Source organism: Ooceraea biroi, chromosome 4 (genome assembly GCF_003672135.1).
Source record: "Ooceraea biroi isolate clonal line C1 chromosome 4, Obir_v5.4, whole genome shotgun sequence".
Lineage (NCBI taxonomy): Eukaryota > Metazoa > Arthropoda > Insecta > Hymenoptera > Formicidae > Ooceraea > Ooceraea biroi.
Genome location: NC_039509.1, coordinates 10,847,582 through 10,870,263, shown reverse-complemented (window position 1 = coordinate 10,870,263; position 22,682 = coordinate 10,847,582). Strand labels below are relative to the sequence as shown.

The 22,682-nt window shown below is 42.7% G+C and overlaps 1 protein-coding gene across 8 annotated transcripts in view; it reads left to right on the top strand.

The window, feature by feature from the left end:
* LOC105275479 overlaps window positions 1–22,682 on the top strand; it is a 36,206-nt gene that overhangs the window by 11,597 nt on the left and 1,927 nt on the right. For 4 of the 8 annotated variants that reach the window (XM_011332359.3, XM_011332335.3, XM_020030692.2 and 1 more), the window contains 5 exons: window positions 19,615–20,134; window positions 20,244–20,707; window positions 20,882–21,063; window positions 22,120–22,439; window positions 22,538–22,612. In XM_011332359.3, the coding sequence (XP_011330661.1) occupies window positions 19,615–20,134; window positions 20,244–20,707; window positions 20,882–21,063; window positions 22,120–22,439; window positions 22,538–22,612 (1,561 nt within the window). Of the gene's footprint in view, window positions 1–2,936; window positions 4,802–19,614; window positions 20,135–20,243; window positions 20,708–20,881; window positions 21,064–22,119; window positions 22,440–22,537; window positions 22,613–22,682 lie in introns of those variants that run through there. The other 4 variants (XM_011332394.3, XM_011332387.3, XM_011332376.3 and 1 more) reach the window with 4 other exon arrangements.

Genomic DNA, 22,682 nt, shown 5'->3' with positions numbered 1-22,682 from the left:
TTCCCTTTTCTCTCTCCGACCGCATATTCCGGCGGGAAGGGCTGCGAGGAACCGATGATGGGAAACGGCGAGGCGCAGGCCCCTAGATATTTGCGGAACCAGGTATCCGAGGGAACTCTAACGCGTTGACCTGGCCCCTTTGGTATTCCCGGCCAGCCGAATCGCACGAATTATTCGGATAACGGATCGTGATGAGGTATGATGGAGGAAGCTTCGGATCTTGTCTAAATCGGTCAGCGTCTTGGAAAGTTATGAAGCTTTCCAATTGAATTGTCGCAAGATAGAAACCAGGAAAAAAGACAGGGAGGAAGAGCAGTGGTAGCGGAATCAAAGTGTGTACAAAAAGAAATAATTAAAATCGTTAATCTGGTCACAAATCATTATTTCTGTTTTGGAGGAAAAACAACGTTCTTCGCCAAAGCTCTTTTAGATTTTTTTTAGATTAATAACTAGATAGATAATTTATATGCAGTTTTAATACGAATCAATCCCCGGAAATAGTTTAATCGCGATTGAAGTGCTCCTCGACACGATGAGAAACTTCATGAATTTGAAGCTCATACCAGGAGTCGAGCGAAGACGATGGAGATTTGCGTGCAGAAGGAGAATGATAACACCGGAAATTGGTCCCTCCTTATGTGAACCGCGTCAGTGTGATGAACCACACCGTGTCCAGGCAAACTTCCTGCGTACGTGGCCACTCTTTTTCGCTCCTTTCGACGGCTTCTTCCTTTCGCTCGATCGGGAGACCCACGCGAGAAATCAAGAGAAGAAGAAGGAGGAAGAACGTGGACCGCAAAAACACTCCCGACCGAAGCCTCCGCGAAGACCAAATCGCTCTCTAGCAGAGATCAGACAAGAAGAACCGTGGCAATAACGCGACATTTCCAGAAAAAAATGAAATTTCATAGTTATTAAATATTTATTTTTCTTTATTTGTACATGCTTCTTAGGCATTATTACTTTTTAATCAAATTAACATCATTTAGGTACGAAACTATTGTTAATTTTACAAGATATTGACATTAGGTCGACAAAAAGTTGCGTTGAGAATGCGTAAATGTGATGCACTATCTCAATAAATTGTCGAATACAATAATCAAATCAAATTCCTCTTTCTTTCATTGCTTTTGGTATCACGAAAAATATGGGCACTACGGTCGATGACAATAGCAGAAACGATTGACTATTTACGACGTAATGGGATTCCATGCAGATATCGAGAATCACCGACGAGTTGTCCCGCCGGTGAGAGATTTTAACGCTATCGAAATAGGTCCAAGAGTTCGTCCTCCGACGATCTTCTGAATTATTAAATTCCTGTGATCTTGGATATTATAAGACGCGAAATTGTCAATAAATAATTAAATCAAATCTTCACTATCTTTTCTTTTCGCGTATAGAATGTGCAGAAGACCATAATTTTGTTTGTCGACTTTTAATTCTTATTTTTTTACATATTCTTAATCGTTTGAATTGATTTTTGTAAATTTTGTGCGCGTGGTAAGTCAAGACTGTTTCTGCTCTTGCATTTCGTTTGATTAGAAATCAATCGATAAATATCGACAATTATTATCGATTTTGATCTCGCGTGTGCTTATGGATAGCAACCGAAAGTAAGTGAAAAAAGTTGTGAGTCAAAAAACATAAATGTACTGTTGTAGAAGGATCAGAATACAGAGATAAATAATCTGATAAAGCTGACTGAACGACTAATTTTCTCATCTTCTTTTCTGAGTTCTTCAAATTATTTGATATTCTACGTTAAATCAATACATACTTCATTAAATTATTGGATTATTCGCATACACTTCTTGGAAATCATCAATGATATTATTGAATAATGCACTGCTACGGCATGCCACCAAAATTAATTATTTAAAACGTTAAACTGCAAGTATTTAAGCTCAAAAAATGATTAAAATATAATATGTAAAATAATTATAAATTTTGATAGCGTGACTTTTATGCAGCGTGCATAAATTGAAATGCCGATGATCTTCAAGAAACATTTACAAGTTATCATTAAAAACGTTTTACAAGTAAAAGATACACACTTCACATGCCAGACACGAAAGCGCGGCGCAATGCTCATCGAGTGCGCGATAATTAAATCGCCGGTCATCGACACAACGGTTACAGTGTTGGTCCGCAAAGACCTCTTCATCTCTCAGTGCACCCTGCTCATGTTACGAATAATCATCAAGAGCATGCGATTAAAGGAACGATGCGTAATTTGATACACCCCTCAAGAATAAAAATTCTCGAGGTCATAAAATTCTTATTTTCGATTATAGATTTTTTAACAAATTGAATAGAACAACGCACGAGGAGAAAACGTTTTTACCTTTGGTAAGAATTTATGTTTATGATGTCTCATAGAAGAATACAGTCGTAAAAAGAAAGAAAACAAATATTATTTATGGCATATTAGTTATAGTTATATAACTGGAATAAGATTCTTTCGAAAAAAGAATAAAATAAGGAAGCAATGAAAGATTGCCCTTGTGGTACCTTTAGTGAACGGCCTGGTGAACGGTGATAAAACTTATAAATATATATAATAAAAATAACCATCATACAATTATTACGAAAATGAGAGAAAGCGAAAGGGTAGATACGTGCGGTGGTTGGTAGCGGACCAGATAGCGCGGAAGACCGCGCCGACGGCATACGCGCCATGAAGGGTGGCGAACCCCTAAAGGACCCCCGTTCGCGATAGCGCGCGCGGTGACCTCCCGTCGGCCTCTCCCCCGCGTTCTTCCCCTGTATCTCCCCATGCCTCCACGTCCCCTCGCCCGCGGCCTTCGCGCGCGGCTCTTCCTTGCAACCCCAGGTTGCGCGTCCCCCTCCACGGCGTCCTCGTCATCCCTGCCGCGACGGCAACGGCGGAGCACGATCATTGGTTCACCGGGTTCACGCAGGCACGAGGAGGCACACGCAGCTGCCACTGGCTGTGCCTGCCACCTCTTGCGCTGCGGACTGATCAGCGAAAGGGACCAGTGCTCGGAGGAGCGCCGCGAGCGCGGGTAAATTCACCGTCGTCATCCTCGTCATCTCCTTCGTCATCAACACCATCATCATCATTGTCACCATCACTATCGTCGCGCCGCAACGAGATATCCGTGCTGTCCGTCTTTTTTGTGTGAGTCCAACACGACACGTCCTTTGCTCTCTTTTTTTTTTCATTTTCTCCCTGTCATATACATGCTTACTTCCGCTAGCATCACCAATATCCATCGAGGTGGAGTCTGCTCTGTCAATCTCTCTCTCTTTCAGTTTCTCTCTTTCTATATCTCTCTCTCTCTCTCTTTCTCTCTCTTTCTTCCAAACGCGTTTTCGCCGGGTCTCGTGTGCTTTCGACGCCGGCCGGTCCTCATTCGTCTCTTCGTGCGTCATCCAACGCCATCTCTCCGAAAGGCGGCCGACTGGCGCCAAATGTGTTCCGTAGCGACATCTTTCCGTGGCAGGATATACTCAATCGTTCTTGTGTTACTCTGGGACAAAAATCGTATCTCACCCCTCTTTTTCTATTCTGATTCCACTACCCCTTCATGAGATTATGAGATCTCAATTAAATCAATTGATCATTGATTTCGGTAGCTACTATACATAAGAATGAAAAAAATATAAGGGAAGTTAGAAGATTTGAACAATTTTGGTTTTCTCCTTCCCCCTTCTTTCTCTCTCTCTCTCTCTCTCGCTCTCTCGCTAGCGCCCTTAAACTCTCTTATCCCCTCCTCGACATTTTGTATTCTCCAATAAGAGTGGTACCACCATTCTGCTACCATTTTTCACCGATTTCCACGCTGGATTGTCTCATTGCTCATTCGTGTCCAGTGAGTGCGACCTAGCAGTTACATTTTGGAAACACTCGACCCGGAAGTTTCTCAAAGATATCGCAAAAATTCGAATACGAAAGTTCGCTTAGTGGTTTGTTTTTACATACAGCAGGAGCAAAATGAAGTGATAGACTCCGAGAGTGCTTCATACACACACCGGACGATATTTTCTACTTGTGCTTACCACGAAATCGAAGAGGAACCAACAACATGCCACAGTGTGCCGTAGCCAGCTGCCGCAACAGCCACCGGCGAACTCGTGCCGAAGCAGTGAGATATCACAGATTCCCTCGACACTCGGAAGTGCGAGAACGGTGGGTTAGAGCCTGCGGTAGAACACCTAATACGAATGGCGACCCACCGTTTAACATCTCAACTGCGAGGATATGCTCGTCCCACTTCGAAGACGAATATTATGAGAAGGACGGACCCTCCGGTGCCAAAAGGAGCAGGCTGAAGCCCGGCGCTGTGCCGACGCGTCATGTCCCGACACCGGTTCAGCCATTCGTCGAGATGATGAGTGCCAGCGAAGAGAAGCGGTTGCAAGTTGCCCAGAAATCAGGGCAACCAAAAACAAAGCCCATGGCACCGCGACGACGAAACAGCCAAAAAGTAAATCTAGCTCAAGCTAGTGAACGCGTCGATCGCGGCAATATGAATGGCGACAGCAACGTGGACGAGCATAGTAACAGCGGTCTCAGCGTTGGTTCCAGCAATGGTGGCAACAGCGGCATCAGCGATAATGTTGTCCCAAGGATGAGCGGAAAGCGTGGTAACAGCGGCTACGGAAGTCTCAGCAGCGTCCGTAATAGTGCCATTCCGAGTACCAGTAAGCAGGCCGACGAATTGGACCGACTGCAGCAGCAACGGAAGTCGGACGTAACATCAATGGCGAGAAGCATCTCGAAGAAGGACTTCATGGCAGCCTTAAAACTGATTCCTACCAAAGAGCCTGAAGAGTAAGTAACATTAAGATTTTTGTAGTTGGGTTTGTGTGATCTATCATTAAATAAGCACTATGTTCCATGAGATTTTAAAAATTTTAACCCCTTAACGCTCGTTTTTTTCGAGAAAAACGATCCAAAATAACCATTTTGTGATAAATTCTTAATTGACGAATATGTGCATCGTTTAATAAATAAAATAAATATTAAACCCCAACAGCACGCGTTCACGTGTATATTAGCAGCACAAATTTTAGAGTCGCCCGAGTATGACTCGAGCGTGAGCAAATCTGTCAGTTACCCACGCCCGAGTGTGACTCGGGCATGAGCGTTAAAGGGTTAATTAATAATTTGTTTTCTGTCTGCATTGTATGTTGTATATATATTTCTTCATTGCTTTCTTATGTGCCTAAATATGAATATAACGTGCTTATACATGCTTATTTCGGACAAACTACGCTACTAAAAAATATTTAATCATCTTTGAGCATCACCTTAATTTTTTTGTGTTAACTGAATATAATATTTGCGATTATGTGATAAAAGATACCGGATATTACATAGAGAAACGGGAAATAGAGCCGCAACGTGACCAATATATTACATATATATTATCGATATTATCGAGATATAGAGAGAAAATATATTATCGAGAAGTCATTCGGAAGAAAAAAACGGAAACCAGATGAGAAATTAACATTTGCATTTGCATCTTTCGCTTTGTGGGTGTATATTATCTTTGAGTTTTTATATCTTATCTCGGATCGCGAATTAGCTGTTCTCCTTTCGTCATTCTCGTGACACACTAGCATTTTCCGCATGGAAAATGCACAAGACAAGAGTATATATTAGATAATGAATAAATAGAAATTTTCTTTGATATTATGCCTTCATTGATGAGGAAAGAATTGATGTTAGCATACGTTGAGAAACCGAACAAGCAATTAATATTTAATATTACATAATTTCGTGTCGAGTTAACAGCCAGAAAATATCGAAACAAAAAAAATAGAAAATAGAACAAATAACATTCTTTAAGGATGGTGACACACAAAAGTTTAGGTGTGTAGCTTAGTAGTGAGATTTAAGACTTAAGAGCACGACCAATCACAGTCGAGAATGTAAGCAACCGTTTTCAAACTTGTGATTGGTCGTTTTCTACGTCATAAGAGTCATTTCTTCTACCTAGCACGCCTTAAACGTTGGTCGTGCAACGGAAAATGGCGTAAGCCAAACTGGCAGAATGGCGGAATTGACATGAGTGACACTATCAACGACAGCGGTAAAACGTACATGTATTTTTGTGTAATTAAAAAACAAGTATCTCTTGCACGTGATAGTTTCGTAAGAAGGAAACGGAAACCAGATGAGAAACTGCCCTCGCGAAGCGGAATAATATCATTCAAAGATTATCTCTGCACCACGTGCAGCGTCGCGTATAGCGCATGCGTCCGGCTTTTCGGTATCATCGAGAAGTTTTTCATTCGGAAGAAAAATACGGAAACCAGATGAGAAACTAACATTTGCATTTGCATCTTTCGCTTTGTGGGTGTATATTATCTTTGATTTTTTATATCTTATCTCAGATCGCGAATTAGCTGTTCTCCTTTCGTCTTGAATTGATGTAGCATACGTTGAGAAACCGAACAAGCAATTAATATTTGAACACCTCAAAGTTGAAGTATTATTAAAATACTCAAATGTATATATATTAAATCACGAACTTTGGCCATTGTCTGATGGACGAACGAATTTTTTCATACATTAACTGCATACCAACAATTTTTGTTAGATTCGGTGCAGAAATTTTTATTAAAATAGTTAAAATAGTTTTTAATAGCTATTCAAGGTTTTGTGTGTCATAATGTATGTGTATTGTGCGAAATTGCTTAACTCATTCACTGCCAAGCATAATTAACTGACTTTCCATTCACATCGACTGAATTATTCAGATTCATCTTTACATGCCGTATAATCATATTCACACAATTTTAATAAATAGGTTTTTACAAATGCACTTTCTTTGTCACGCGTTTCTATTAGTATTAACCCCTTGCTGTACGAATTAAGGGGGTACGCCACCTTGACAGCCTCAAAAAATGGGTCAAATTCGAAGTAATATTTCTCAGAGACTAATCAATAGAATCAAATAACTGTTTTTGGGGGTTAATAAGTATGTTTTAAACTTTTATTAACAACGTCAATCTGATACAAATATAATAATAATAATGAATTATTTGCTACACTTGCTGAGCGTGGCACGGTCCGCTTGCCACCAGCACCAAATGCACCTGAAACATAAAAAATAGATCCAGTTTGGTGCATTTTGTTTAAAAATAGGTTGTCTTTCGTGTAGCGTAGCTGATTTTTGATATGTTTATTTATAACTATTTTATGAACGTTTAAAGTTCATTTTTTATAGAAAAAAATACTGCTCAATTTTCAAAGTACCGCCATTTTGTTAAAAACAAAAATTTTTAAAAACGGCTAACAATTATCACACTCTACCAAATTGTTAACCTCCACGTGACGACAGCCGCGCGATGGTAATCTAAACTGAACATAACGCACAACGCGAATCGAGATAACCAATCAGCGTCGCGGAAAAGAGGCAACAATGATTTCGATTTGATTTAACACGGCTTTTTTTAAGAGTGGACTAGTAAAAAGTATAAAAATATATATATAATATATTTTTACATTATCTTTGTATTATATTAAAATAATAATATAACAAATAATAATATAGTGAGCGAGAGACGCGTGTTGTGACCATTGGATCACTGAAAGAAGAGCGTGACAAGCTAATGAGAACAGTTTGCACTTGAATGAGTTTTAACAGTTTATTATAGTAGTAACCAGTAAAATCAACAGTTACATACCAAGTATTCGTGCTAAACGACAACCGGACACCGCACTGAGCGAGCGGAGATTCATCCGGACTCATGGTGTTGAGATCCGCGAAACGGAAATCGATCCACCCTAACGAAACGATCTTGCGCGCGAACGTGAGAATTGATGATCGGGCTCGGTAACGCATGTACTAAGAATCACCGTACATTCATAAAGAATACAGAGATCATGTTTGGCGGAATGATGCAACGAGCATCCTGATCGCTTGAGGGCTAGTTAACGTTACAGAGTTCACTGACACTCGCGATCGCAATTTACCACAAGATCGATTGATCGGAACAGTGGACAGCAGCGGGGTCACTGCCCAATTGACGAAAAACTCGAAATATAACTCGCGAATAGCACCGCAGGTGCTTATCGGAGTAGCTGGAATTGCGCGAATTCCTCGAACTGGCCGGACACCACCGTCAAGATCGACGGACGAACGAACTGAGCGATTGATACGAGTCTTTTAGCGGTTGAAGATAGACTGACTAAAAAGGACTTCGACGCGCCGATCGAGAGAATTCTTGATTATTTTGTAGTTAGAAAAATAGGCTAAAGTCAGTAGTTTTTCGGTGTTTGTTTCACCAGCGATCTTATGGATCGTGTTCGATCTCTCTCGATCGCACGAGGAAATCAGCTTTGGGCGAGCGAGAAATCACGGTGTGATCGTCGCGCAAAAACAAGCGAAAAACTGGATAGCACACAAATAACTCTTATGCCCGATTCCACCAACGTTGCTTAATTTTAACCGTCGTTTAACTCACTCTTTGTCTCTTTCTAAGGCGGATAGTTAGAAAGAGACGAAGAGTGAGTTAAACTACGGTTAAAATTAAGCGACGTTGGTGGAATCGGGCATTAACGGATCATAGCGCGTTTAAAATAGAAACGTCAAAATAGCAATTTATTATTCTAATAATTGTTCGAATCCCGAACAATAATAGAAAATTAATTTTGAGAGTTTATAGATGTTAATTCGCCTGGTGGACTGTAATAATTGTTTTGCCTAAAAATAAATGGCATATATTGGAAAAACTTTATTGTACATAACAATGCTCACTTTATTATTATCATAAACTAAACTTTTGAGATGTGTGGTCCACACAATTTGCTCCAGCGCCGTCAGGAAATCAGTTCAAATTTTACTTAGCAAATTCAGAAAGATAAAGGAAAAACAGGAGAAAAGCACATAAAAGTTCCTCAAACGAATCCCTGAAGAATCCGTCCTTGAGTGCTCAAGGTCTCCCACAAGAGGCATATAGACTGTTATCTCAAAGTCAGATGAACCTGAAAACTGGTTTGGGAAATTCCTTATGAGCGATCGTTCTTTACGACATGTCTTTTTGTTATCGAATGCCCTTCCAGCATCGCCTGTTCCGATCTTCCTGTTATCCCGGCTATGCCTTTTGTGATTCATTTTGTTGATAATGACTGGACATCTTATGTGAATGCATCGAAATAATATTAAACAAACGCAGAATGAAAACTCGAATTAGAACTCCATGTCAGCGATTGAACGTTTTTTCAATGATTCTTCGAACGCAATTTTACTTGGGGATTATTTGGGGGTCGGACAACAGTGTTCGCCTCATTTGCGTCGACCTCGAGGAGGCACCGATTGTGTTTGCTCACTGCGTGGCTGTACCATGGACTTTGACGCGACCGACCCAGCAATCGATCGGGTGCGAAGTTGAACAGCCACACAATACGAGCGACGGATTGCGACACGTGTTGCTGCAACGGTGCTTCGCTTATCTAACGAAATCGAAATCGGAATTGTGGTCCCGCCGTGTCAGGTCGTGGGTTGCGCGATGATTTATGATGATTTACCCTGCCGTTCAGTTGAGACAATCATGGAGGGAATTTTTGAAACGAACACCCGTAATGGCAAAATATATAGTCGCGATCGCGAGCGTTTACCATGTGTCCGTGTACCTAACTTTACCTAATTCGACCTTCTCGTGATGCAGCGAGTTTCTCGAGAAAGGCCTTCTCGGCCAAGGATATCGCGAGTGCTTCGTTCCTGGCACCAGACGCAGTCAACCGCTGCGCGTGGTGTCATTATTTCTGAAAACGTCCGCTAGAACTGCCGCCGCTCTGTTCGCGATTCAGTCGCAATTTTATATTTCAGGATAGTTGGAATCTATTTTTCGCTTTAGGTAAATTGTCAAATATTCGCATGCAAGCATATAAATATGATGAGCCTTAAAATCGCATGAGAAGAATCTCTTAACCTCTCTTTCTCCTTCATTAGTTTTTAGCGTTGAATAAAACGAAATTTAGGGATGCCAGAAAAGAGAACAGCAAACGATCGCTTGTCGCGGGGTGGCATGCCGAAGGTCTACGTGCTTGCGTCGCCGCGATCTAAGCCGGCCGCCGAGTGCAACCTAACATAACCTCGTCGCGGCGAGACGCGTGACGCGCGGTTCACCAACGCGCTCGAGAACGCGTCCTTGGCGCTCAGGGACATCTCGGGTGTGCAAGATCCGACCGCACCTCCGCGAGTGCCCGCGAATTAGGTCGAGACGACGACGAGAGAGCGAGAGTGCTCCTCTCGTAACCAATTCAACGTCAATAATAATAGCGCGACTTTGATCACGCACCGAGATTTCCCTCTTCACGTTCCCTTCGCGTCCCCCTTAGATATAGATAGATAAATGCGTCCGTGATTGCTTTCCGTACGTCTTTTTCGTTCCCTCTCCTGTTGTTGTATCGACGATCATTTGAAACTGAAACTGATCATCGCTTGAATTCGAATTTTATAAATTGATGAAGGTAGACAAATACATGTTTGCCGATAACGATAAGGATCTCACAACAATGCGCGAAGGATTCGTATAAAAATAAAAATTCTTGAGAGATCTTAATCCTTGACAAAAGTGGACGAGACCTTAAGCTTTTATTAAACTGACGCGTATTTTGTCATGTTCATGCAAAATTTCGTTCCCGGTATCGGGAAGTGAGGAAAAAGAAAGAAAAACGCGTTACACATTGTCTTGTGAAACTTGTGCGCATTATTTTAATCTATGCAAACTGCATCTAATGCGTGATGCGAATTAGCCGCGAATTTGTCACGACTAGTCGCAGCGAGGATTATTCCTTTCACCGAACTTTTCTGAAGACCTTGAACCTTCGACTTTGCGCGGCACCGTGCCAGGAGAGAAATGCACGGACGACTTCTCGGAATCGACTCGGAAGACATGGACCTGAAATGAACTTCGCTCTAAATAGGTTTAGCCCTGTATTCTGTAAAAAAAATTTGTACCTATAAGTTATGTAGCTCTTTAGTTCTTTAGCTCTTTCTTTTCTCTCTCTTTTCTTTTCTTTTCTCTTTTCGCTCGTCGCTTTTTCTCTCTTGCTCTACAGTGCTACATAGTTTATAGAGATACAGCATTACAAAACAGCATTTTTACAGAATAGACCCCTTATTTGCATGGGAGAGTTTCTTTTGACTACACCCGAAGAACGAAAATTTTCATTTTATCTGAAATTTTCGACAATGAGAGCGAGTTCCCTCTCTCTCTCTCTCTCTCTTGATTTATTAACATCCATAGACTTTACACCGGAACCAATCTAGAAATTATTTCCAACATGCCATTTTTTCAACATCTCATTTCTCCGTTCATTCCTTTCTTTCGTTCTTCCTTATTGGCGGTGTCGCGAAGATTCGTAAGTACGCATTATTACCTGTACGTAATAGTCATTCGCTTGTGCAACGAAGGCGAAGCGCATATTTTATCGCGCGCGTCCCCTCGCGTCGCGAGGATACGCATTCCTGACCGTTTAACACGCCGACCTTCTTTGAGGGCTATCGCTGTTCGAAGGTCTTTTTTATTGCGCGCTCGCGCACACGCGTGGATCGCTTCTTCGTCCCTGACTCGTCTCGCTTTTCCTCGCAATCTCTTTTTTCCCTCCCCCGTCATCTACGTTTGCATCCGAGCTGGGAGACGCGACATACGTAACACCGGCCACCGATATACGCGCCGACACGCCGCAATTCACCATGATAATTGTTATCGCGTAACGCGACGTTCATGTTCCAGCGATGTGCAACGCGTTTCATAATCTCGTCAAACCGCCAGCGAAATTTGTCATCCTTCTTTTACTTTTATTTTCTCGCGTTTGAAATTTGTCAATTTTCTTCTGATCTAACTTTTTGGTGCGTAGTTTCCGCACTCTAAGACAATATTAGAGGAGAAAAAAAAGACACATCTGAGAAGATTCTTTTTAGAGATCTATTCAGAGATTTTAAAGATTTGCACCTGCGCATAAATTACAAAATTGATTGCTTTTAGAAACTCAAGTTAGGTTGAAAAGATAGGCAATGCTTTTATCGTAAATAGGTGTTATATTTATTTATGCATTGTGAGAAATATAATATTACCAATCTGATTGTAGAATATATAAACTATTTTATTTGATGATTGACACATATAGTACCACTGATACACGCTGAATTTTTCATTCAGGCCATGTTTAATATTTTAAGTAATATTTTTAAGCATAAAGGTATATTATCATATATTTCATAATTTTTATATAATTTCATAATTTATATTTCATATCAAATATATCATTTTATTAATATGTAATTATCATGTTTAGAGTTGTTTTTTATCATATCGTACATAATAATATGCATTCCTCAATCTTAAGTTATTACAAATTATACATTTTGAGCTCATATAATAAATGCATCAGTATGGGTCATCGCTGATACACGCGGCCTGAATAGAAAGTTGCGCGAAAACTGCTGATGGGCACGAAACATATTAAACGATCTATTGAAAGATTGATCTCTTATTGTGCGATATTAAAAAGCATATAATTTATTTATTAATTTTGCAGTAATATAATTGTAACATACGCGCTCCATGACGAGAGCACAGGCCAATCTTCATGTGAATCAGGCTGTATGTCATATAATAACAATAAATCTACTGGACAGCAAAGGCGTAGAAGTATCAAAGGAGGAAAGGAAAATGTGGCTCTGCGTGCAAAAGATCAATGTAAGAGACCAAAATGTAAAAAAGAATTAAAAAACAATGCGCATTGTATTTTTTTACTTTTTTACATACACACACACGTAGACGTATATAATTTTATGTTATTATTAGGTTAGTGCAAAAATAATTGCGGCTTTTCTTATCAAGTTGATGCTTAAAAACCGCAATTAATTTTGCATCAAGCTAATATATATGTAAATAACGTAAATATGTTCTCTGTCTTAAACTGTCCTAACTTTTTTAAAAGTTACTAATTGAATTGAGTCTGCATGATGTAATAAACAATAAACAGTACGAGATTATTACAAAATTTCATCAATCATTTAATTAATCATCGATGATTAATAACGTCATATTTTTTCATTTGTTTGGCGTTTTTATTTTTTAATAATGCTTTAAACATACTTTGGCAATGATATGTATAAGTTAAAAGTGTAACAATATCATGTTATGACTAAAGCATGTTATTAAAAAAAAACGTTAAAGAAAAATGAAAAAAATATGATTATTATTATTACTCATTATTAATTATTAATCATCGATAGATTAATTAAATGGTTTATAAATTTTGTAATAACCTCGTACTGTTCATTGTTTATTAAAACATGCAATCTCAATTCAATTTTGTTACTTTTAATATCAGCAAACTTCTTAACTATTTTAGCATTGAAGCAGCACTTTAAAATTGCTACTCCACTGACCGATAAACTTAGAGAAATGGAATCAATCGATCGAAATATTGATGCTGCATCATCAATCATGAGACACAACAATTGATACAACTCGATTCGCACTTTCGCCGGAGAGCGAAGCCGAAAGCTCCGAGCTAGGCGCGCAGACTAGGGTCGCCCTGGTCCGACGACACGTGTCGCACCAGGTCGCGACACGGAGGAGGAGTAGCGCGCGACTCCGGTGAGACTAAACCGGCGTTCAGCGAGACGCGTTGCTCCGCGCTGACGCGACAGTCGGCCGGCCAATCGCGAGTGCGCGAGGAACTCCAGCTCTCTCGCGGAGTAGGTGAGCGAGCAGCGTGGCGCGAATAGAAGAGAGCGAGAGCGGTCACGAATGCGGTGAGCCGCTGCCACCGCCGCCACCGCCGCCGCCGTCGCGGTCGAGAAGAGAGGAGGTGGTAGGGTAGGTGGCTCGTTGCACTCGGTCGTGGAACTCTCGACCCCGATACCGCGTCGTGGTCGATGCACGTTCGCGTTCTCCGTCGCGTCTTCCTCGTCGTCGTCGTCGTTGTCGTTGTCATCATTGTCGTCATCGTCATCATCATCGTCGCCATCGCCCATGCTACGAGGAAGGGAGATAGAGCCGCCGGAACGGCGGCGCTCCGCGGGGACGTCGATCGAGTAGAACGACGCGCGTCGTCCGTGTCTTGATCGACAGGGAGCGCGAAGAATCATAAAGGATATTTTGCTGTACCTTCTCCTCGTCGTGGGGATTGGAACTGGGTATTCGTATTGTGTAACGTGCCGAGGTGAGCACGACCTTTCGTGACCTCCCTCGCCCGCTACCTGACGAGAGCGAGTGCGGCGTCGAAGGGAGGCCACGAAGAGACCGCTCGACCAATCGACCGATCAGTCTGCGTCCGCAGTGTAACGTGAAAGGTAGCGGTAAGCCGAGACGAGCGAGGAAGGATTGCAAGAACGCGAGTGCGAGGAAAGACGCTCTGGTGGAAAGTGCAAGTGGATTCTCCGAGCGGTGCAAGCGCGAGTGCGCTACTGCGCTCGTCACCGCGTATCTTTTTGCTCGTCGTCCTCTCTTTCCGTTGCGTTTCGTTCCTTCGGATACGCGTTCCGTGCTCGTTAGAAACGTGTCTTTGTATCTCCGTAAAGATTGTTCTCAAGAGAACCCGCGCGTCGCCCAGATCTACATTCATTCGCGAATAATAAGACGCGCGAGCACAACCGTGAGAACGTAATTATACAGTTGTGTACAAAGTTGATGTGCCGTCAGCCGAAGCTTACAAGCTCATCGAATCGCCTTTTCACGATGGTCTCAACAATGACGATGATACAATAATTATAATAATAAAAGCTATAATGATAACACACCTGCAAAATGTGGATAAATGTTCTTGATTAATTGAAAAACAGTTGAAATTAAAACCTCCGATATGTGAACTTGTGAATCGCCGCTTGAAGCTGCCGCGCGTAACCAGTTCTCCGAAAAGATAGCGAATTGAAACTCGACAGTGAAATCGCGAGTGATTGAAGGTGACCAATCTCGCGCGAGGGAATCTCTAGATCCTGCAGGATCGAAAGTGCTTTCTAATGCATTCTGCTCGGGCGTAGTACGCCGGCGCAGCGCTCGATATATTTAAACGCTCACGTGTTTAGAGCAGGAGGCTCGCCGGATTTTCGAGTAATCGAAGTACCTTTTGTCACGTGGTGTTTACGCACGTTTTCTAACTTTCTTCAGCTTCTCAACACCTCCTGCCGTCGTCGACTTTTCAATCCACGGAATTCGTCATTAGATCGGTGAGAGCAAATATGAAATTTTGGGTTGGAAGCAAGGAGCTTGCTAGGGGTTTTATCACCTCGATTACGCGACATGTCTAAGGGAGTCGCGTGACAAATTATGGCGGGACAAGTTATAAGATCCTGCGCGCGTGTAAGAGTATCCTTCTGTTTCACGTGCTTTCGCAGGATCTCGAATCGAGTGCCGCCCACTGAACGGTCTCGCTTTCTCTCCTCGCTTTCGCTATCGCGCGAGAAGATAGAAAAGCCGGCGCTCGCGTAACGACTAGTTGTGAAAGGTAGAGCGCGGAGTATTGTGAAGCTCGCCGCAGTATTGTCTCAAATGAAATGGTTACCAACACACTGACGAGAACACGGCCGATGAAAGGTGTCTATCGGTGTCCATCAAATCTAAAAGATTTGTACTTAAGGCTTTCTTTTTTCGAGAGCGAATTCGTCAGCTGCTCGATGACGATGGAGAAAAGTATTCAAAAATGATGGCGAATATTTTGAAGATTGACATTTATTTATTTTTATTATTTTTATTATTTTTTTTAATAAATATATATAATATAATAAATTAATATAATAAAGGTCAATTTAATTTCTCCAAAAAGAAGCAAATTACTTTGCGCACCTAGTAGATATGCACGTGTCCTTCGCGCGAAATCGTCACATTCGTGTGCAATGCGCGATGCATCTCGCTTGCCGAGCAGCCAATTCGCGGCGAATCGATGCATCATCTCCGCCGATTATTGCTTGTCACGTATTTCGCAACGATTCGTTTCGATGATCGATATTTCGCTTCGCGGTGAGAAGCAATTTTATCTGAAGCTTCTCAGACGGATAAGAAACGCTCTTGCGAAATAAAGAATCGCTCCGAGGTTGATCTGGACGAATTGAATTTTTACCTAGGAATTTAGCCAGGAAACTTGTCCGTATGGGAGAATGTCTGCAGTCTCTAGATCGGCAAGAGCGTCCGAGGTGCGTTATCGAATTTCTGCGGGTGCACTCGAAAGGCTTCCCATATTTCCGGGCCCTTCTAAAGAGAGATGCGCGAAAAAGGGAAGAGAACCGACGCCGACGTGTTCTCAAGGATCGAAAGGAAAGGCATTAGGGTGTACCGTATCGCGTCCGCGTTCTCGACATTTTCCATTTGTCCGTTTTCCCTCCTTTTCCCTCCTTTTCCCTTCCCCGGCCCGCCCTTTAACGATCGTGTCTCAACTTTCGTTCGTCTCGAAGTATATTAATTACTTATCGTTGTACTTTGACGCGAAATCATTTTGCTGCACATTTACGAGATGTTCGTGCACCGCGACGGTGTCTTATGCAATATTAATGAGACCGCCGAATAAAACGATTTCCTGATTATGCACGCCCATGAATTAACACGTCGTGCGCGAATGCGAACGTGCGCTGACCACCTGTTAGCGGGTGCCGTGAAAAAAGAGGAGACAAAGGAGGACTGAGTGGCCGCGTGACGAAAGGAGAGCGCTCTTTGTGCATTCGACAACTGCATTTTCGATAAGTAGCGGCGAACGGGTCTTCTCGGTATCTGAGCGATTTCCGCGTTGATTTTTATCGCGGAGCAAGAACGATCGATATCGACGAAGGGTATATAACTCGTTCGGAGCTACTTATTCTCTCAAATCAATCGTTAACATTTCCCAGAAGAGATTGTCAGGTCTCTCTCTTTCTCTCTCTCTCTCTCCCTTTCACACACATATAGACTTCAATAAAAGTAGAAATTTCGATTGAATCGATGCGATTATTTTAAATGACCAAGTTGGAGTAATATCCTGTGGACTTTGTTGGACTTAGGCTTCTGTATGTCTGTCTGATTACTCTGTGAGATGTTCTTGAACGCGATCAGTACTCGCGGGCATGAAGGAGGAGTCTCGTGCGCCTTTTCAGAATTGGTACCGCGAAACCTATATCCGCGTCTATAAAGCGCAGTGAACGCGCGCGGCGGGTGCAACGAACTCTGCTTCGTATCTTCCCTTCCCCTCCCCCTCTCTCTTTCTCTCTCTCTCTCTCTCTCTTCCTCTGGCTCTTTTCAGCACCCCCGTCCCACCGGCTAGCATCGTTCCATCCCTCCTTCCAACTGCCATCTTTCTCTCTCTCTCTCTCTACGTCTCGTAGCAAGAATGGTCTCTCGCCGGCGCGCGCGCGAGCTTAAGGCGCATTTTCGCGTGCCACTCGCTCGTGTCACGATGATCGTGACATCGAATGTGACGATACAGCTCGACGTGAAGAGTGTCACCGTTGGATGATGTTAGGATGTCGGAAAAGAAGGAAAGAAAGAGAGAGAGAGAGCCAACGATAGCGTCAACGTGGCATGACAGGAGTCATCGCGTTTAACACTCGGCTGGTGTGCAGAGTGCACGTCACGAGCGGCGCATTAAACGCCTCCGATCGCATGTCTTACACAGTATCAGTCAGTCTAACAGAACGAGAGGGAGAGAAAGGGGTGCATCTACTTATGACGGCTACTTTGTAACTTCGGTCCCTCGAAACTTCCACGGTAAATGTTGCTCAGCGGTAACACTCTTTGAAGCGAGAGAGAGAGAGAAAAATCGATCTCGCGGGAGGAAAGGAGGCCGCTCGCAAGAAATGCACTTGGGTTGCGCGAAGACACCTTCGCAGTCTGCGAAGTCGTCATTGACTTGTTTGCTTTAAACGGATGTTTGCCCGATGAATGACGTATTTCTGTCTCAATGACTCGAACCATCGTCGAAGGTTTCGTCCACGCGGAATCACATCAATCGTCTCCTTGACCAACGGCATGAAAAATTTATTAAATTCTTCGGACGAATGAAGAAAGCACGACCTTCGTATGACCTCTTCGCATGATCTTCCTTGACCTTAATCCAGCCTCGGTGACATAGCTTGCTACGAACAATAGTTGCATCAACCACATGCATCGAAAGCATCAAAATCAGCTTTGCAGATTGCATCAGATCCAGCAGGCTGTTTGGTGTTTCGCTTTGTATCTTTGCATCGTGTCGTTCAACAACGAGCCCTTCCATTCTGCAAATTCCGCAACTCAAAAAACTCTTCTCCAATAAAACGTTTAAAGTTCCTCTGAAATAATCGAGACAATCCCCAAATCCGATCCTTTAGTCGTGAAGTCCTTTCGCAAGACGCTCGGTTGCTCTCACGTTTTCTTGCACGGTGTCTCAGGATCTCCGCATCCAGCGTACGAGACTGAATGGAACGCAAGAATCGCACTCTCTCCGTTACGGCAAAGTTCGCCGTTGTTTTTGTCGGAAGTTGTCCTTTCGCTCCCGTAGCCGTGAAGTCGCTTGTGCGCGTTAATCGGGACACCGATGGAGCGCCGGTTAAGCCGCGCCGGCATCTAATTATAGCGCGGCTAATCAGGTCATGATATGAGAATTTTATATACGCCGCGATATACACGTGAGGGCACGGCGCGAATTAATAAGTGTGCCGCGATGTTGTGGGAATGATAGCGCGGCGTTTACCGCGTCTCATCGTCCTTGGGCGATCTCCCGGCGAGCGACTATTTTCTAGGCAAGGCCGACTGAAATTTTGCTATCCGCGTTTATCGGTTTATCAATGTCGTCTCCCCGGCCGGCTGTTTTGCAGGATCGGCCTTCCAGCAACGGCCTGCGCGCACATCGCGCAGCTATGCACGATTCTTTCTCAAAGAAGATAGAGCAAGCTATCTTGGCAAGGCTCTGGTCTGACGATTTTTTCATCTTTAATCATTACGTGGTTTCTGCAAAACAAATTTGAAGCTTTGTGTTAAGCAACACAGCAAAATGACTGGTTTTTCGAAAATGTGAACTTTGATTTTGTTAAGGGATAATAATAAGGGTTGATGTAGACAATATAAGATACAGCAGCAAGTGGTGTAATAATGTGGCATCTGCTACACAGTAATAACTGTAATTAAGTAATAAGTGTAATGAGTGTTGTAAGATACAGATCAGTATAGAGATACTGATCGCAGTACAGATTTATATACAGGTGTATATGTATCCTACATATACACACTTACTGCAACCTTGTTACTTGTTGCATGACTATCTTGTTAATAAGAGTACTAGAGTTCTATTATATATTATGAATAATGAAAAGTAAATATGTAATATCATGTACATTAACGCGAGGGAAAAAAAATAAAATGTCAGAATATATTTATAAGAAACAATCAATTTAAAACACTGGTGATCTACTTTACCCTATCATCATTGTACAAATGTCAACATCGAGTTAAAAACGAAGACTGATATTGATAAGATTAAAGAGAGTATAAAATAAAAAATAATTAAAAAATTATCAAAAAGAGCTGAAAATGAAATAAAATAAAAAGCAAGGAAAACTCACATTTATGAGTACTTATAAAATTCTACGATTACTTATAATGTATTCTATGGATATATATTTATTTAATCCTGAAGGAATCTTTTTGCTAATGGTCCTATTTGTATGTTTGCAGCTTGAACAAGATGCACGCGATGGAGGGTACTGTTGAAAATAGGCGAAACGTGAACACTGCGGAAGAGGACAAGACGAAGGCCTCTTCGTCGCAGGTACCGCAGAGTCAGCAGAACGGTGCCGCTCTTCCGGAAGAGACGGCTACGACGGCACCTACGGCAGCAGTGAATCGCGCTCACACCAAGAACGACATAAAGAATGAGAATTCGCATTGCGACGTCGGAACGCTGGTTGCAAAGAGCAAACAGCTTCTCACGTCTGGTGCGTCGCGGCAGAAGTTAACTCCGGGCAACGTCGCGCAGCGTCATCCCAAGTATGAATCCATCGAGAACTCGTCGAAGACGGAGATTCAGCGAAAACGGAAGTCCACCAACGGGCAAGCGTTCTCGTCCGGGAGCTCTCGGAAGAAGTTCCGCAACGACGACGAACGAGAGCAACTTATTTTGAGACTGATCGGCGACAGGAACGAGACGGTTGAGCAACTCATGGCGAGAGCCACTCGATTACAATCTGATATCTTGGTAAGTGTTGTCTGGAACTCGCGATGTGCCTCGTGTAACCCGAGATGAAATTTTTAATCCTTGTAACGAAGTTCTTTACCGAATTTCTGCTATGTTACGTGTTCACTAGGCTCTCAAAGAATTAGCAAATACCAAAGAGCAGGAATGGAACGAGATCCTGAAGAAGAGGAAACTTACGGAGGAAGCGTACGTAAGGCTCGACAGAAAGATACAAATGATAGACTACATGGAGAGCGACAGTCAGCTGCCTCCCGCTGGATCGTCGTTAGAGACCGAATGGGAGAACAGCGATTGCGTCAGTCTTGTACCTAAGGAAAAACATTTCGAATCTAGGGACGATACGTCCGCAGAAAGATCTTCTGATTTGTCAATATCGTCGGTTCAAAAAAGGAAAATCACCGCGCAGCAACGCATGACACCGCCGAAAACTAATGGCGAAAGCGGTCGGAAGCAAAGTGAAGCATCAAGTCTGGATAGCCGGCTGATTGGTGAAGGTCGTCAAGGTACGATAGTGGACGTCAGATCCATTATCGCTGATCACAGGCTCAAGCATCCGGAAACTGTACCGAGGAGGTAATTGATTAGTTATCAGGCTTGATTTACTTCCCGTTGCCGATCATAAATCGGCACAATACAATTTTTGTAAATTATTCGAATGTATTAATAGTCTTTATTGAGAATCTATCGATCGGCTTGTTTCCCTAGTAAGCCGATTGGCGTGTTTCATTATCATTTTTCTGATTATAGGGGACGAAGGATGAGGAATTCGGTGAACATCGGGCTCGGAGCCGGCGGTGCCATGGTTGAAACAGGACACAATGCCGATTCGAGGCCGTCTAGTACGGAATCGTGCAAGAGCAATCCGACCGCATCCGACTCTCTCAACTACAAGGACATGCTAGTGCAGTTCGCCAAGCTGAGCCAGCAAGGTAATGTCCTTTGCTACTCAACGCCTTGCTCTATAATAATTCGAATTTGTATTTGAATTACCTGATCAACGCATGATTTGTTGGGACGGAAACCCGCTTGCTCCTGCAAGCGTAGAGACGATTCGCATCTCTATACAGCAGTTAAACGCGTGCGGATGATTTGGGCTAGTACTTTTGCGGAATAGAATTAGAAGCGTGTTGCCTCGCCAGTTATCGCAGTTTTTTTGGATTTCTTTGAGAACTTTACTATTACCCCGGTGTCTCAGTATGGTAACACTTCGTTGACCCAGATTTCCTCTATAATTAGTTGCAACAAGTTGGCCATGAGACTTATATCGGCCTTCAGAAGCTCAGGCAGGATGTCATCATTAGCTTTGTTTGTCTTCAGATTACGAATGGCATTCCTTACTTCCGTTAGGTTGGGCGGGTTGTCACTTAGCCCGGTAAGCAATCACACATTCAAATTGTTTTGAGGAGATCTCTGGTTCGATTCGTTCAGTCGTTAATTTAATAATATTCGTATTAACTTGATAGCAAAGAGCAGGAGTGGAACGAGATTCTGAGGGAGAGGAAACTTGAGGAGGAAGTGTATCTAAAGCTCGAGAGAAAGATAAAAATGATAGCCTACATAACAAATTTCATTTGATTGATTAAAATTTATTGATACATTTAGGTTGTAAATTATTCCTCATTATTAGCAGTTTATAATTATATTTTAATATTGTTAACGTATATATTGTAATATTATTAATATTCTAAACGCCCGTTCGCTTCACGTCACACATACACAACGCAGCATCCAGGCGTTCTCCGCACGCCGTACGTAGGCACACTCGCGGAATAAAAAACCCACACATTTCTTTGAAAAGAAACTCTTTGTCGCAACGAATATAAAACGTCTCGACGCCATGAGGGCGTCTCTAGGAGACGCCAGTCTTCTATCGATTTTTCTGGCCGATCGACAACAATCGGCCGTCCGTTTTACCAGGTGGCTCCAGGTGAGTCACGGAACCATTTCACGATTTTAATATATTTGCATGCAATTAATATGTTAAGGTGAACCAGTGAAGGTACCGCAAAACTATCCAGACGTGACGCTCCATCCCGTGGCACCGTCACCCGCGGCCCAAAACGCTGCGTCTCAACCGACCGGCTCGCTCTTACACGGGATTCTAACAAAGGCGCAGTCGCCAAGATCCACCACTTTTTCACCTACGTTAGCAAGATTACTTACTGCGCCCGAGAGAGAAAGGAATTCCCCGGCAGCCGTGGCGGCCGCGTCCATGTCGCAGCAGGGCACCGCGACTCAACACCTCTTGCAGACGTACCAAGGTTCTAATCTGGTTTCTATAAACGATCTTCTGTCTTCTTCCAAGGTTTGTTGTTGTCTTTGTCCTTCGTAAATTTTCGCAATTTGCAAGTTTGATCGTTATTGAAATCGGTATATTAAAGAATCGGAATGTTTTTTTACCAGGCTCGCACAGAGATAACTATCACCCCCGTCGTAAACACCTCCGCGCAATCACACTCCAACGATCTAATTCAAGTGGTAATATTGCCTTCTTCAGTTCTTCGTTTCGTGCGTGCATTCATGTACGTTTCGAGCGTTCTCCAATAAT